This window comes from Sminthopsis crassicaudata, chromosome 3 (assembly GCF_048593235.1).
Source record: "Sminthopsis crassicaudata isolate SCR6 chromosome 3, ASM4859323v1, whole genome shotgun sequence".
Classification (NCBI taxonomy): domain Eukaryota; kingdom Metazoa; phylum Chordata; class Mammalia; order Dasyuromorphia; family Dasyuridae; genus Sminthopsis; species Sminthopsis crassicaudata.
This window is the reverse complement of record NC_133619.1, coordinates 348,514,354-348,532,776: the sequence shown is the minus strand read 5'-3', so window position 1 is coordinate 348,532,776 and position 18,423 is coordinate 348,514,354. Positions and strand designations below refer to the sequence as shown.

At 31.7% G+C, this 18,423-nt stretch overlaps 1 protein-coding gene across 11 annotated transcripts in view; it reads right to left on the bottom strand.

Moving 5' to 3' along the window:
* Positions 1 to 907: 907 nt before the first annotated feature.
* PXYLP1 (2-phosphoxylose phosphatase 1) overlaps positions 908 to 18,423 on the bottom strand; it is a 53,546-nt gene continuing 36,030 nt past the window's right edge. For 9 of the 11 annotated variants that reach the window (XM_074301674.1, XM_074301679.1, XM_074301676.1 and 6 more), the window contains 5 exons: positions 18,246 to 18,377; positions 11,259 to 11,417; positions 10,771 to 10,897; positions 5,503 to 5,642; positions 908 to 3,059 (listed from right to left, as the gene is read on the bottom strand). In XM_074301674.1, the coding sequence (XP_074157775.1) occupies positions 2,128 to 3,059; positions 5,503 to 5,642; positions 10,771 to 10,897; positions 11,259 to 11,417; positions 18,246 to 18,324 (1,437 nt within the window). In that variant the 5' untranslated portion in view covers positions 18,325 to 18,377 and the 3' untranslated portion in view covers positions 908 to 2,127. Of the gene's footprint in view, positions 3,060 to 5,502; positions 5,643 to 10,770; positions 10,898 to 11,258; positions 11,418 to 17,716; positions 17,843 to 18,245; positions 18,421 to 18,423 lie in introns of those variants that run through there. The other 2 variants (XM_074301680.1, XM_074301685.1) reach the window with 2 other exon arrangements.

Sequence of the window (18,423 nt, the reverse complement as noted above, 5' to 3'; positions counted from 1 at the left end):
ATTGTTTTTGATCAACAATGTTTGTTCTGTCAAATTCAAAATCCTCAAATATATCTTAACAATCCCACACTATACCACATATCTAATGTTCTCTGAAATTAACATGATTGTACCCTTAATAAAACTTTTGTAAAAATCTGCCACAAGGGGCAGCTAAGTGGCACAGTGAATAGAGAACCAGCCCTGAAGTCAGGAGGACCTGAGTTCAAATCTGGCCTCAGATACTTAGTATACTTCCTAGCTGTGTGACCCTGGGCTAGTCATTTAACTTCAATTGCCTCAGTAAAAAAAAAAAAAAAAAAAAAAAAAAATCTGCTACAAACTTATTAAACTTCACAAAATCATAGTATGCGAGAGATATGAAGATCATCTAATCCAGTATTATCCTTTTCTAGAGGTGCTGGCAGCAGATGGGCGGTGAGAAGGGGTGAGGGGGGAGAAAGGTTACCATAATTTTTACATTTTATTTATAGACAAAGTCTTGGGAAGCAACATGCATTGCCATATGTGGGTGCTGGTTATTATCCAAAATATCTTGTCTATCCTATACGGTTATAATTTGACTTTTAAAAAAACTCTTCTGGATTATACCCTTTTTCTTAAATACTTATGCTATATTTAGAAGATCTTAATCAACTATATCTTGAGTGTATGTAAAGAATCTAATTAGCATAAAAATGCTAGCAAGTGATTAACATTTAAGCTTTTAAGCAAGAAGAGAAACATTCAAGATAAATCTTAAAAAAAAAAAAACAACAAAAAAAAGCCCACTGTAAACCACAGAATATGCAAATATTAAATGCTAGCAAGTGATTAACATTTAAGCTTTTAAGCAAGAAGAGAAACATTCAAGATAAATCTTTAAAAAACAACAACAAAAAAAAAGCCCACTGTAAACCACAGAATATGCAAATATTTCTCAAAAATTTATTGATAGAAACTAGTGTTTTCAAATGCAGCACTGAGCAAAAAAATAAAAAGAGTCTGGAATGCCAATAACACTAGCGAATCTCACTCAGATTATTTCCTCTGATTTAACTAGCACCATTATTTCAAATATCAGAGATTAAATTAAAATCTTTTCTAAAAGTATAAAAAAATCTACCACTATAAAGATTAATTTAATATTCTGATAATGAAGTTTTATCCCAAATATATCCTCAAAAATCAAATCAGATTTTACCATTTATAGCTAACAAAAGTGGTTTAAAAACATATTCAATCCACAGCTGGTCAAAAAAAATTACCCATTAATGCTATTTTTTGGTAATATGGTCATTGAAGATATCTGAAATTGACTTTTCATAAATCTCTGAATGTCAAGAAAATACAGAAAATTAAACCTGGTACTATACCATTTCTAACACAAGTCTTAGAAAATATTTTTCTAGACTATAAAAATACTAAATTACATATCAAAGTTTCAGCATATCCAGCTTTTGCTACAGTAGACAAATATTTAAAACACATTTAATGATCTTGTACCACAGTATTTTTTATCATCCTGAACATAAAATACCTCAACAATTTTACTACTAAATTTATCCTGATTTAACGACCATTTTCCTCATAGTCTATTGTAATTAGATAGTTATACCAAGATATATGTTGCTAGTAAAAGAAATGGAAAAACCAACATAAATTTCTTGGTATTCAAATTACTTTTACAAGTACAATTACATTAGAGAGTTGTGGGATATCCAATTTAGGAGTACTTCCATTTAAGTAGTACCTATATCTGAACAAGATTAAGAATTATTGTGGATGAGGTTTGTTGGTTATATATTATATAGTACCATGTTGTTCAAGAAAACAACATTCTGAATCAGCAACCCTAAATTTATCTACTCTGGCATAAAAAGGAAAATCATATTTCTAAGCAACATCAACTTACAGCAGTATGTACCGTTTTATCAATGAAGTAGAAATGTACCAAGTTAACAAACTAGATCTTATACCAAATTATGGCAAAATATTTGCTATTCAAGTCAATCCACCTATATGGTCCTAAATTGGAATTTCTAAGTATTTTCAAAGCAATATTGTCATACTTTTTGAATCAGAAATAACCAAAGTGGTCATCTTCTGTATCAGCACAAATTTCATAAAATACAGACTGGTTTTTTTCTAAAATGTTTTTCGATGACATGCATCATAATAACTAGTACTATTTAAGACTGAAAACATGTCCCTTTTGACAAAGTGAACAAAATCTTCAAGAGGGCACATAGGCTTGCTGGAATGCTTGTGGTGTTCCTGGCAAAAAGAGGTGTGGAATGTGACATCAACTCCATTATAAAGAATACGGATGAAATGATCAGAAGGTTTTTCTCCATCTTGCCATAGTTCAAAGACCAATCTGGCTGCAAATCTTGGAAACCTGGCTTCAGTAATACCCAAGGCACTGAGAACTGGTGACAAAGTGACATCATGAGCAGAATAAAGAACAAAAATCTCTTCCTTTCTGCCTTCGGCAATACGCAGCATCCGGTTGACTGTCTGGTTAAGTACAGGATGAGAGGCCAACAGGGCATACTTGAAATAAAGTTTCCTTTCACGTCTCTCTTTCTCATCTTCTATCTGATGTGTCTTGATAACTTTAAAATGCTCTATATCGATACAGCCATTTTTAGTACAAGGGAAACTGACATTGTGGCAAAAGTGGCATAGCATAGAATCTATGGGATTAGCCGCTCTTAACTGCCTTGTGGGAATCCCCACTATTTTTGCCATTTCCACATACGTGTTCTCTAACTGGTTGTTTTTAACACGCAAGAGGTACTGGCGACGTTGTTCCTTTTCTAGATATTGATTTCTCATTGGGCAATCACAACTTCCAGAGCAGAAGATAGTACTCCACTGGTGCCTAAAGTTAATTTTCTTCCAATCAAAATCTGGGAGAAGACTATAGAGCAAGGCCAATCCACTCTGGAGAGTTCGGCTTTTTCCAGTTGTCTCTAAGTAAAGATGCTTTGTAGTCCAATCTTTTGGAAGGAGTTTGTGTTTCTTTAAATAAATGTCTCGTAACAGCTGTCCATTCTTCAAATGCTGAACAACACCTAATAAAAAATTACCACAAAAGTTTTCTTTAGTACAACAGTTGAAGGAAATTATATAAAACAACATATAAAGGAGAACAGTTTACAGGATGAGTTTATAAAAGCTTAATCCATCTTAAATTCTATGATTTTTTTTAAATGAATGTAAAAAAGAAATATTTAAACCCAACTCAAATGTGTAAGCTGGAAGACCATCGTCAATTAATAAAGGAAACTTTAATGCAAATTTATTGTATCAGAAATCACACAGAGATATATGACCTCCACTTATGGGAGGAATGTGATAATATATGTTCCACACCTGCTTTTCCTAGACAGCAAATATCTACTCATTTCCCCCAAATTCCCAAGGGAACAGTCACTGGCTATCTTCTACATTATTCTGGGAACTTCCCAAGAGGATAAGAATCAGCTACCATATATAGACAACTGGATGTCAAATCTTTAATTAGAAAGGACAAAGGGATGACTTTTTCTTCTCCATTAGCAAGTATTCTTCAGTTTTTAGAGGAGAATGGAGCTTCAACTTGCTCAGTAAATTCCTTCAAATGTAAATAAATTTTAAAAATCTATTCATCTGCTACTACTCCCTCATTTGTTAATCTCCCTTTTTTATCTCATTTGACCTTCTCATTCCTGAGCTGGTGGAAACAAACTTCTGTCTCAAGAGAAACAATTTAAACTCTTAAAAACCCTTTCACCTTAGTAAAAAAGATAAAAGTACGAGGGTACTATAAAATTTCAAAATCTGCAGACTCCACTAAACAATACTAAATAGTGAAATGTGAAGCTGTTAATGAAAAACTGAACACAAATTTCATAAAGCTATATGGCTATGCAGAAAAGAAGGGGGTGAATTTTAATGTAAGCATGTACAAGATAATATATGTAAGAAAAAATAAGCCAAACTAAGTTTACATAATGACTACCTCTAATCTAACAGGCACAATTAAAAGAAGAGGTCATGGGATCATTAAGTTGATGTACTCAGGAAGAAATATAAAATGTACTACTGACTATAACCAAAAAGACAATATGCTAGGCATCCTCAGGGGTAAAAATAACAAAAAAGAAAATGCATGTTACCCTTACATAAAACTATGAGTACAGAAGATACTCAGAATACAAATCTCTTATTATCACAGTTTATATCTTACTCAGCACTTATGATTTGCAGTTAATTTTGCACATGCAATAACTTCAACTAGATTGAGCTCCACAAGAAAGAAGGAATTCTGTCTTATCTAAATTTCATCTCTTTTTAAGTGAATAACACAGTCTTCTACATATAACAGGTACTTAACAAAAGTTTGCTGATTGAATGCAATTAAATCTTAAAATATTATAACAGACCTTGAAGCTTAAAAAAGAAAAAACAATATTTTTTCTATCAAAAAAGAAAATCTGTTTTACAGTGAAATATAAACTTAAGGAACCTGTTATCTACAGAAGCAGAATGGAACACCACATGGAGGAAAGGATCTGCTTTTCATTTTGTCTTCTTATTCCCCAGAGTCTAAAATAACGATTGTACATAGAAGACACTTAATAATTGTTATTGAATTGAACTGAATTTCAAAAAGTAGGGCAGATTTAAAATATAAATGATATGAACATCTATACAATACATTTTTGATAAATTCTTTGATCCATAATTAACTAAAGGGACTTAGAAATAAATGTTCAAAGCATATCCTTAAGCATTTGAAGTTGAGGCTGAGTTCATAAAGAAAACTGTACTCTCTTACATCATCTTCCCCTTGAAGACATTTTGTAGAGGCCAACCATATATATCCAACCACTTATCAGGGCTACTGGTTTGATGCACTATGACAATTCTTTTATTTAGTACTTAACTGCTTCTCTAATCATATTAAAGAAGTGACATTAGGTTCTCAAAAGTTATGCCCAAAAAAGCACCAAATATGAAAGGTCCCACACCAAGGTGGAAAATCTTAGAATAAGAATTTAGTGATTGTGTATATCTGTTGAGGACCAGTCTAGCTGAATTTGGAGAGGCTCATCACTTCCATGGAAACGGTTAACTCTAGAAAACTATATACTAATACATTAGGAGAGAATCCTTAACTTTGAAGTACTGAAGTAAAATTAATTGATGCTTCACTTGTCCTATGTGATGGGATAGATGAGAGGGTTGATCTTTTCAATTGCTTCAATTAACGAATGCTAGTTAGTTACCACTAGGATTAATGAAGCAAAAAACTGATGACAGCCCATAGCAATAGCTAACATTTATATAAAATTTACCTATGTTATCTCATTTGGTCATAATGTCTCCAAACAAGCTTTTTGAAAATTGAAGTTACATGCAAGGCGATTTCAAAAGAAAATAACTCTTTAATCACGTAAAAACAAGGGAACAAAGATTTTCTAAGGGAAAATCCATTCTTGAGAAATTCAAAAGAACAAAGAAGAAACTTGCCTGTCTGTGTGAGTTCTCCCATTTCACACAATGAATGACTAGGATAAAGAGGCAGAGTACTAAGAGTGCCTTCCATGAAGACTTCAGATGCCTTTGACATGTGATTGATGAAAGCTTCAAGTTTAGGATGATTTGGTTTCCTAAAATGGACAAATGAAAATACAATCTAGTCCAATAAATGGTTTATATTATAACAATAAAAACTATGATAAAATTGAATGGTTTGTTGTAAGAAATCATATTGTTCAAAGCTAGATTTTTTTTATACTTATAGTCTCTCTTCATAAATATTTTTAGTCTACATTTAAGAAAATGAGCTTCAAATCTACAAATGCATTAATGGGCAAGCAGTTTGGGCTATAGTGAATGGTTTGTTGTAAGAAATCATATTGTTCAAAACTAGATTTTTTTTTATACTTACAGTCTCTCTTCATAAATATTTTTAGTCTACATTTAAGAAAATGAGCTTCAAATCTACAAATGCATTAATGGGCAAGCAGTTTGGGTTATAGTAAGATCCTGAGGCTTTGTCACTAACTCTAATCCACCAACCATATTTAAAGATCAAGAGGTAAAAACTGATCTCAAGGATAAAGGGTAACAACCCTAAGCATTTCTCAGAGAAGCAAGCAAAAACTTGAGGGTGACATATTGTCATGTATAATGTACTGATCACTGAATTTTTAATATTAAAATTTAATTATTTGACCACTTACACTTATCAATAAAATTATCATTCTTCAAGTCTCAGCTTGAGTGCTTTACCTGCTATTTAAAGTTTTCCTTGGAAAGTTCAGATTACACTCATCTTTTCCTTAACTTCTATTATACATATTTGTTGCATTGTATAATTTAGCACTTTATTATACACTCCAACTTTTTGTTTCACATGTCTTGCCTTCATATGAAGATGAAAATTCAACTTTATAGTTCCTTTAAAGAATGGTAATATTTAACTCAGCTTGTTATAAATCAAACAACAAACAAATAAATGTAGGGCTATAAAGGAAATTTACAATTAAGTTAGGCAAAATAGATTTGCACATCATTTGTTTCTTTGTGTCAATTGAGCTGTACACACAAACTGTTATAGGAGTTCAAAGGAGTAAGAAAGGAGTGGAAAGTAAGCTGGAGTGATCTAGAAAAGCTTCATGTATGAATGATATTAGAGCAAGGCCTTGCAAGATGAATAGGATTTAGACAGATTGGAATGACAGGGAAATTATTCTATGCAATAAGAATGCCATGAACAAAGCCTGAAAGGTAGGAATGTGCTAGTCATGGGATTTAACTAGGAAATGGGTGGAAATAAAGTTAGAAACATTGTGGACAGATTGTAGGGGGCATTGAATGCCATGCCAAGGAGTTTAGACTGAGTCACGGCAGGTTTATCAGCAGACATATGAGATGATGAAAGCAGTATTTTTAAAGAATTAACCTTGTAGTGAATAGAAGCATATGATAAGCACTTCACTTCCATGATTAAAGCTAAAGCATTTTGCCATGTTTATACCACATTTAAACGCACCTTGAATCAAACCACTGGTTGGCCAAGAAAAAGAAAAAGAACCAGTATAAAACCTTAAGTTTTAATCTCGCAGTGTATTAATATAAAATTAATTTTAAAAGTTAAATATTTAGTAAGCAATTTCCCTAATTAATGAAATAATATAAGAATATATACATACTTCCCAACTGACTCCTAAATGATGACGTTTACTTAATAAGAAAAAGTGGGAAATTAACTGTTAGGTTATATAGGAAACAATAAGGAAAAAAGGCAAAAAACAAAACACTGCAAAGCAAACTCACCACTTGAGCTCTATTAACAGTGACATTTTAAATGAATGTAATTTTTGCTCTAAATATGCTAAAATGATTTCAGTAAATTCACCAAAAAAAAATGAATCTCAAAATGTCACTTTGGTACATCTTAAAATTATACCGTGCTAAACCTGGTATACTCTAATACAAAATGCTGTTATCCCAAATACTAGAGGGTACATAATATCTTTCACTAGAGCACAAGAAACAATTTTTTTTCACAAAGCTTAATACATATAAATGTAAGCAATCTTGGAAATTAACAGTTTTCATAAAATGAAAATAAAATTGATAATACTTATCTTCATAAACTATAGGTTACCCCAAGACACAGAAAATGCTTCTTTCAATATCTCTGGATTCTGATTCAGAATCTAAGCAAAAGTTTTGTGAATTTTATCTGGGAATTAAACTTAAAATATATAACTAAAGACAGTTACAAGAAACAGTTTCCTACATTCTCCATGTTTTCAATATGTCTATTCATAAATACTGCTTCATATTAAAAATAAATTAAATATCTGTTAGGTTTTTTTTTTTCTATAAGAAGCAGTTTTTGATCTTAGCTATTATCTCCACATAAAGGAAATACATATTCAGAAACTTTTACCTATAAAATTATTACTTAATATTTCAAAGATCTATGACTTCACTAGTGTAGGTACTTCTTTCATTTACACTGATCCTGATGCCTCCACAAATACAGTAAATATTCTTTAAGATGTTGCCAAGACCAAAAGAAAAAAAAAATCATCTTATAGGCAATGGTGGTAAATCTCTGAATTTAACTGGGCTAATCTCCAAAGCAGAGACATACAGTAATCAAAGACTTTCCAGCTTGGTATAGAACTTATGAGAGCTGCTATTAGCATAGCCTAAAATAAGTCAAGGCCACTTCTAACCCCTGAATAAAATATCAAATTACACCTTCAGTGAAGGAAGCAATTAACAAGGTATTTATCAGAAAAAGCTCCTTTCTCATACAAATTTTAAGCTGTTATACAGGTATTGGATCTGATAAAGATAGGAACAAATAATTCATCTTACCCTAATTTAACTATATAACTGTCCTTTTCTTAAACAATAGTTAATAAAACTAAGTACTTAACATATCCTCTACAGATAAACCTCAGGCATCATGTTTTTGACTTAATCTTAAGATTACAAGTTTTTGGCATTTTGGCATATGAAAATAAATGCTTCTTCAATAAAAATATACCTAACTTTGGACTCATCAGAAAATTTTATACATGTTGAATACTGAAAGTAATAAAAATGTTAAATTCTTACAAACTTCAAGGAACTGGTCTCATTTTCTTAATTCACTCTAAGTATCTATTCATATCATAAATGTTAATGCATAAAGCTTAATATAGGTCCTCAAGTCTATTTTGCATACCCATTAAAAAGTCAACAATACTGTAGTATAAACTATATACGCAATAAGTTCTTCACTAGAATACTAAAAAAAAAAAAAAGTAGTCTAATCAGAAAATAAATTCAAATAACACAAATTGGAATTTAAATTAAGTGATTCTGATGCATGCAAATTCATAGAATGACAGTTCAAGAGCAAAAAAAATAGAGGCAGCAAGGTGACACAATGGATTAAAGCACCAGCCCTGAAGTCAGAAGGATCTGAGTTCAAATCTAATCTCAGGCAGTTAATACTTCCTATTGCCTCAGAAAAAAGAAAAAAAAAATTAAGAGTAAAAACTTTTATGTATAAAAAGCATTCTATTAACTTTGAAAATTTTTTCTATAAAATTTTAAAATCAATTAATATTCTTTTATTCTAGTTTCAAGAGGTAATTTGATTCAATTCAATGAGTAGCTACTATATCTAGACACTTTGTGGGATACAAAATGAGCATATGAAAAAAGATCCCAACCATTAAGGACCTGATAATCTTGTTCAGATAAATTCAGTAGTTTTAACAGTTAAGATATTGTCCTACAGGAACATGGTGAATAGAAGGAGGAAAATTTCACTATAATTAAAAAAACAATGGAGAGAGGGAGGGGATAATTTGGAAAAATGAATATTAAAAAAAAACAAAAAAAAAAAAACAGTGAAGTCAGTTCTATAACACAGCAATTTGGATGTAGAAAACAAACTTAATTGAAACAATTATACAAGCCCTAATTGTACAAGCAGATTCAAATCTGACCCTAAGAAGTAATCAGCACAAGTTGGTAATTATGTGACATTTCAGGCCACTGAAGAGAGATACAAGCTCCAGTTCAGGTCAAAGAGTGTCTATACAAACAGGTAGAGGTGACCAAAGGAATTCACTTGATACCACCTTAATTCTGTTGTCCCATATGAACCTAGATCAAGTAAGAGCCTTTCTCCTTAATTTTTTGATTAGGTAAGTGATAAATATATTTCTATTATATAATTTAAACTAAAAAAGAAAAAAAGAACATTGTTAATATTTTAGAAATAAAATCTATTGCCTCATTAGTTGTCTTAAGGCAACTTCTGGTAAAGAAATTATTTCTATCAATGGCACTTGCTCAGAATTTATAGTCTTGAAGGAGGTAGAGGTGGGTGCTGAGGAATGAAATGATGGGTCACAGTCTGATAGTATGTATTAGAAGCAGAACTTGTACCCAAGTCTTCATTTCACCATGGCCAGCCCTCTAACCACATGACCACACTGTCTCTTGTGGATATTACATATTTCTAAATACATCCTTGGCATCTCATACTTTTTCTTGTAGTTAATTACCATTAAAATTTTAAGATCTTAGAATTTCCAGATTCATATTTTCCATTTCCTACTCTTGATATTCTTATTTATACATTCAAATATTTACTGAAAATGTAAGATATCATGGCTGGGCATAGTTGGGCATGACAAGATCATGGACCTAGATCTAGGACTTTTACAGATAAGGAAACTAAGGCCCAGGGAGATAAAGGGACTGCCAAAGTCACATGTGTAGTAAACTTCAGAGGCAATATTTGAACCCAGGCCTCCAGACTACACAACAAATATGTTCTTTCCACTGTGCCAAGTTGTCATCCAAAAAAGACAATGAATGAGACAAGTGTCTCTGCCCTCAAGAAATTTATAATCTAAATTTACATTTTTGGGCCCAAGGCAATCAGGGTTAAGTGACTCACCCAGAGTCAAGTGTTAAATATCTGAGGCCAGATTTGAACTCAGGAGAACTTGAATCCTCCAGATTCCAGGGATAGTGCTCTATCCACTATGCCTCCTAGCTGCCCCAATAACCTAAATTTATTTTTAAAAACCACAATAATCATTCATGTTTTTTTTTTTTAAATAGGATCCTGAAGAATGTTCTTTAATTTTGAAAATTAAAATGTATAAACAAAGTACAGCAACAGTTGGTGATGTAAAACAAAGGAAACAACATGTTAGTTTCAAAAATAATTATAATCATGGAAAAGACTTGTTAAATGCAGCTTACCTGTTAGCAACCAAAGTACAGTCAATTTCTGGTCTCTTTGTTTTAGGAATGGCATAAAGTGGGTATCTATCTCCATGACGAATTAACACATGAACAGAAACTAACTTGAAATAATAAGGTGCATGACCTACAAATAACAAATATATAGTTTAAATATTAACAGTATTAAGATATACTAGCTTTTATATGAATACTTTAATACAAAAAGGTATTCCTTTAAAAAACGGTGTACAGAGCAAAATTCTACTTATCAACATAAGACACTAATTTCCATGAAACATATTGGGACATATTCCTATTTTTTAAAAGATTTTTAACTTAAGATAAACAAACTGTAAGGCTGAGTCCACTTATTCCTACTATCATTTTGCCCTGCCCCCCCATTCAAGAATTTTAAACCTATAACTTTTTATTTCAAAATAGTTCTAAGAAAAAAAAGTTATTTATTGTAGATAATGAATTTCTTATACAATATTGCAAAAACCTACCTTCTGCACTACGTTCAGTAATGCTTGGAATATTGCAGTAAATACGAGCTTCATGAATAGGGTCAATAACAGGAGGTTCAGTCAATGGATCAGGCATTATTCTCTTGCGATTTTTACCATTTATTCCATTTTTGACTGGTGTTACTGGTGTTAGGTGGACTAAAAAAAAATTCAATGTAATTAAGTAGTTGCATGAATATAATTGTGCAATGCAATTCTGAATTTCACATTTAATTTATTTTTCTGAATTACATTACATTTAGTTAAGTGAATTATTCTTGAAGACACTTCAGTGTCAATTTCTTCACTGGAAATCTTTTTTATAACTTTTTCAACAGAATATTACATTTCTCTGGTGTGCTGCTGATAGCAAAGATTTGGGATATTTGGTAAGCTTTTGGGTTGGTTTGAGTTTTTTTAGGTAGTTTTGTTTTTAACTATGTATTAAACAAAACGAATATATCTAAAAGTACAACTGATTATAAAACACAAAAATTAACTACCTAGCCACAATTCCACTCACATAACAGTAAAATAATCCACTAAATTTAGGCATGCAATCTCATGTTCAACTGAAATCCTTTGCTGAAATAATTTAACAAAAGGATGGCTTCAAATGAAATTCTTTGCCAAAACAGTTTTTGTTTAGCAGGATGCACACAAGACGTAGCCATCATTTTTTTAAACTTTTGGACTAGATCCTGGAGATGATTAATTCTACTCCACAGAATACAATTGCAGGATGTTTAAAAAAAAAAAAATCACAACTATTTTGCTGATAACATAATATGGAGCATAAAAATGAAGCCTCATTTTGACCAATTTAGGTTTAAATAAAATATATTATCTATAGCTTCTTATCAGTACCTCCTATTATTCTATCATAGGACATCAGATCAGTCAAGTCAGCACAGTTTGTTCTTTACTGAAGCTCTATATTTGCTTTCTGGTACCTTGTATTCATAGGTGATTTTTTTTCCCATTCAATACCAATTCTTTATTACTAACATCTAATAAAAACAAATAGGTACTAGATTGTGTTTCAGTCTACAAATCTAAACTAAGAGATAATATGATAATTCGTGTCAGTATCTTCTCCAGCTTTAAAATTAAAGGATGTCCAAAGTCACCATAAGTGAGGCTTCTGACACATTGAGGGAATTCTTTCTGGGGATTTATAGTAAGAGATAAAGCAGTAACACAAAATGAGAACAGGAGGAAGTGAAATGAAGAACAGAAGGTAATAGTCAAATCAATAGATCTACTTATATATAAAAGAAGCCCCAAATCAAAAAACTCAAGATAACTAAGATAACTGTAGCAATAAAGGCAATAAACAATTCTATTTGTCAGAAGAGGATTTCTCTCAAGGGTTCCCTAAAAAAGTAAGTTCTAAATACATTACTAAAATAATATTACTATTACTAAAATATTATAATAATAAAACAAAATTACTAAAATAAAATAAAACAATAATAATAATAACACCTTGCAATTATATAGCCCTTTACAAATATTTTCTCATTTGATCACCACAAAAACCCTGGAAGTGCTTAGGTAAATTCAGAATTTCTGAATTCAAGCAGTCTACATTGTTAGCTTCTCTCTATAACAGGGATTTCAGGCATGTGTTTACCATACATGATGTTTTCTTTTTTTCTTTAAAGCAAGCTTTACATAAAAGATTCATAGTTTCACATATAATCTCCATTTTCTATTCTACTTTCAATATTCTTTTTTTTTGATGTTTGACAAGTTCAGAATAAAAAATAAAAATTTTAAAGTAATGATATTAATTTAAAAAGAAGAGTCTTAGATTTCAGAGATCATTTTGGTGACTGTGACCTGTTAGTCTATGAAAAATCACCATTAGAAAGAGCACACAAAAAGGAAATGAGGAAAAATAAAGTATTATCATTAATGGAATGAAGTCAATCATAAGCAAATATGCTTGTAATCTCTGTATAAAAATTTCAAATATCTTATAATTTTGCTTTAAAAAAGATTCTCCTTCCTCCCTAAATGCTTACTGCTTACCACATTCAGCCAGTCTCTCCCAAAAATCAAACTCAAATCTACTCACTACTACTTACTGAAGTTCAGTGCTATCTATATTGGTCAAATAAGCAGTATTCTCATTTCTTAGTTCCCTTACTCCCTCCAACTATAATATATTATTCCTGTATACTCCCATTTCAGAATCAAAGGATTAGCATTGAAGCAACTCTCCTCTGTTGATTCTCAATAATTAATCAATCAATATTTATCAAGCTCTTACTTTGTCCTAAGCACAATGATAAACTCAGGACTACAAAAAAAAAAAAAAAAAAAAAAAAGGCAAAAGACAGTTCCTTCCCTCAAGAATCTTGCAATCTAAGAGAGGAGACCAAATACATACAAAGTTATATACAGAATAAATAGGAAATCATTAACAAGGGGAAAACATTATAATTAAAAGGGGCTGGGAAAAGATTCCTATGGAATACAGGATTTTAATTGGAAAGAAACCAAGGAAGGTCATTTGTTGTTATATAAACTCTCCCTGATCTTTGGGGGGGGGAGGGTGGGAGGAGGGTTGGAAAGGCCTTCTGGGCTTTTGGGAGGGGCCCTACCTTCCTACTTATAGGAGAAACTCCCAGATAAGTAATTTCCTATGATTCAATTGGAGATCTTGGCCTGGGGCATAATCACTACCCTCTATTGGTTTGAAAATTAGTCCTTCAAATTGCTCCCTAGCTTGGGACAGCAAAAAAAATCAATAAAATCAAACCTGTGTGCCCAGACTTTTACAAATAATCCTAATAGTATTTTGCCTGCTAAAAATAGCTGTTTTCTTATGTAATAAACCCACTTTTTGCCACAAACTTCTCCAATGCAAAGAATCTGCAACATTGACCACGATCTCTCAATCCTCATTTCTCACACCTCAACAATTGGAATAGCCACAGTAAAGCATTCCAGGCTTATGGGAGAGCTAGAGAAAATGCCCAGAGCCAAGAGACAGATTGTTTTGTTTGTGGAGCAGGCAAGAGGCCAGTGTCACAGAACCTGAGAGTAAGTAGTGGGGAGGAAGGTGTAAGACTGAAAAGGTAGGAACAGACTGGGTTATGAGGATTTTGGGTGCCAAACAGATCACTCTGTATTTGATCCTGAGACAACAGGGAGTCAAAAGAGATTTCTAAGAGGCATGTGACATGATTAGATCTATGCTTTGGAAAACCACTTTAATGGATAAATGGAGAACAGATTGGAATAGGGAGAGCTGAGGCAGCCAGACCTAACAGCAGGCTATCACAATAGCCAAGGTGATGAAGGTCAGCCTAGGATGGTGGCAGTGGCAGGGGAGAAAGGGCGACTTGTTGCAGAAATGTGGAAAAGGTGAAGTTGTGGGGCCTTGGGGTGGGGAGGAGGCAGGAGAGTGAGGGATCCAGGTTGGCTTGCAGGTTGTGAGCCCAAAAGACTGAGAGAATGATGTTGCCCTCCACAATAAAAGGAAAGGTAGGAGGCAAGGAGGGCTCAGGGGAAAATATAATGAGTTCCATTTTGGGCAAATCAAGTGAGTTTCATATTCCTACAGGATATCCAGTTCAAGGTTCCTGAAAGACAGCTGCAGATAGAAGACTGGAGAACAGCAGAGACATTGGGGTAAGATAGGAGATTTGAGAATCATCAGCAAAGATATTAAATCTGTGGGAGCTGATGAGATCACCAAATGAAATTGTATCCAGTACAGGAGGGCACCTATGGTTAAAAGGCATGGTCTGGAAAAGAATACAACAAAGGAGACAGAAAAGGAAGTGTCAATAGTAGGAAGTGAATCAGGAGAGAATGGGATCCTAAAAATCTAGATAGAAGAGAGTATCAAGGAAGAAAAAGTGAGCAACAGTATTAAAAGCTGCTGAGGGATCAAGTAGAATAAGGACTGAGAAAAGACCACTGGCACTGGCAACCCAGAGATCTTTAGTAACAACACAAATAGATTTCATACAATGTTATAATAAAAAATCTGACTGATAACAGTGGTTTTAATATCATATTTTTGAGTTTTGTTCCTATTTGCACTAATGTCTTACACACAAATACAATCTGTGAAGGTCAATTCTTTCAACATAATTAGAAAATGTTAACTATAGAGAGAAAGTATCAATCTGCAAGTCTTAACCAAATAACTAAATAAATAAATAAAACTGAATGGAGACTGAAAATGTAATAACAAGCCAGAACCAACAGTGAAAGATATTTACTAAAACATAAAATCCATGCAACAGAGCTCAGGAATTTTGTTGAAGAAAAATGTAATTGATTATGATAATGCCTTGCACACAACAGGCACATAAGATTCTCTGAAGTTTAATCTCAGTTTATTTAAAGGTAATCCATATATTCACCCACAGTTAAAAACATTAACCAGTCTTCCTTATCTAAGTTTGAAAAATAAAAAAACTAAATATAAAAATAAAAGATTAAGCATGAAAGTGGTACTTAATCACCTCCAAGTAAAAAGCAGACACAAAAATAAAGCAGGTTCACGATGAATCTGTAAATCCCTAAGGTCTTTGCCATATGCACAACTTTATTTTTAAATGTTCAATTCAATTTAAGCTATTATATTTTCAAGCAATGTTTAATTAAAGCTGATATTTGCTCCTAGTAAGAAATAATATATGCTTCTTACATATTCTTAATTTTGTCTCTAACATCAGAATTTAGAATTCAACACCCAATTTATTAAGAACCTACTTAGAAGTAATGTTTTACCCACTCAAGAAGATAAAGAGCTTATATAACTGTCCAGTCCTGATATATAGCTCACAAACTAGAAAGGAGTTAACCTACAAAAATAGACAACTATAATTTGCAAAATTTCACTGTAATTGAAAAAAGTCCTTTATGAGATCTTAAGAAAGATACTGGAAAAGAATACAGGAAAGGAGACAGAAAAGAAGATATCACAAGTAGGAAGTGAATCAGGAGATTCTATGGGATCCTAAAAACCTAGATAGAAGAGAGTATCAAGGAAGAAAATGTAGTATTAAATAATGAAAAATGAAAGCAGAAATACCAGCAATTTCATAATTCAAAATATTAAAACATCAAAATTTCAAAAATCATTTAAAGCTATAAAAGTATTTCTATTTGTTACTTCCATATCCAAAACATTAGTTCAAAAAATGGGGCAAAATCCATTTATTTTAAATAACACACTTGAAGACTTCAGTTCATAAAGAAAACCTACTTAATTAAATTTTTACTATCTACTTCCCTATACACAATACTTAGTATTGTGTATGTAAATAAACCTAACTTCTATAGAATTAGTAATTAGAGGAATTTTTTAGGTTTATCTAGCAAAAAAAAAAAAAGCATATTTTATCTCTTTATATCTCTACACAATCAAATATAATGTAAATGATTAAATATCTATAAACTAATGGAGTTCACCTGTGTGTTTATTAAAATACTATTGAAAATAGAATGACATTTTTGTAATTTAAACAGCATCATGACTTCTGGTCAAAATATCAGAAAAAAAAACCCATTAATATAGCAAATAATATTTTAAAACAAAAAACCAAATATATTATATCTTATCATCATGTTATACTTGATTATACAATTTAAAAACACTTATGTTGTTAATTCACTATCTACAAATTAGTCAAAATAGTGATGGAAAATTCATTTAAGAAGTAGGAAGCCTAAAGAATTTAGGTTATACAGAAAACATGTTTAATTAAATTTTCACAATCTAGTTTCTTATACTATAACACTCAATATTACCTAAGTAGATAAACCTAATTTCCACAATAATGGAGGAAAAATTAGTTTCCATAAAAGTTTACCTAAGAGCAGAAATGATGTAAAAATATCCATGTCTTAATTTCTGATTCCTCTGTATCACCAATAAATCCAAGAGAAAAAATTGCTTGTACACAGGATAACTCACCCTGCAAAATGTGCCTATAAAAGTATGTCTTAAAATTGACTGTCCTAAAACAGAAGGTACTTTCAGTGGAGTTATATAAACAAACCAAGTAAGCCAATTCAATGACGTGGAAGCCAACTCATGAAATAGAAATGGAGTAGATAGAATGAACCCTTATTCTAGCTATTACCATTTAGTTAACTTGTCAACTTTTCAGAAGAAAAATTGGAGTTGACTCTAAGAGTTCACTTCTCCAAGCAAAGATTGGAAAATTTTTTAATGAAAAGTTATAATAAACAAACCACTGAGTCACATATTGAAAGTGTAAAGTTTTACACTTTTAAATTCATTAATCAGCTGTAGGTCCATTACTTTAAAAAAAAAAAAAAAAAAAAGAAAGAAAGAAAGAAAAGAAAAAGAAACCCAAAACAAAACAATATTTTCAATAATTTTGGTATCAACAATAACATTTCTTCAGCAACCATTATAAGCCTACAGGTTAAACAAAAAAACTTGTTAAAAACTCGCTTACCTAAATATTTCATCCAAAATTTGACTTCTCCCAAACTATACTTATATTCCCAGATTATGTTCTTTTCACAATCCCATTATGTTCTTTCTTATAATTCAATCTGCTTTGGAAATTTCACTCCAATGAAATCACTCTAGACTGATTATAAAAAGGATGACATCTACTTATTAAAAGTTCCTCGTTAAATGTTCAATTCCAACAGTTTGGGGTACCTAAATGAACTGAATTATTGAGAAGCAAATAACAGTAAGATTCATGACTAAGATAGAACATTTTGTCAACTGTCAAAAAAAAAAGTGACAGATCCAGAAACAGGTAAAATGGAAAAGGGATGACAGCCAATAAGGCAATTCCTAGTAAACCTTTGCAAGCAAAGTAAAAACAACAAAGAATTCAGATTTTTCCATACTTCATTATTCCTTAAATGAATAAACAAGGAATACCCAATCACTTCTTCCCTTCCGGGATATTCAACAATAAAAAGGTCAAAAAAAAAAATAAATGACATGACATGACATGACATACTTACAGAATTGCAGACTGATGCTCAAAAAGGCCAGTAAAGCAGCCAAGACCAGCAGCAACAAAAAACGATTTCGGAAAAGCATTATTATTTGTTCTACTTTTTCTTCATGGTTTCACCTCAAACTGGAACTATGCCCTGGAATAAAAGAGGCAATAAACTTATGTTGAAAGGTGGAAAACTA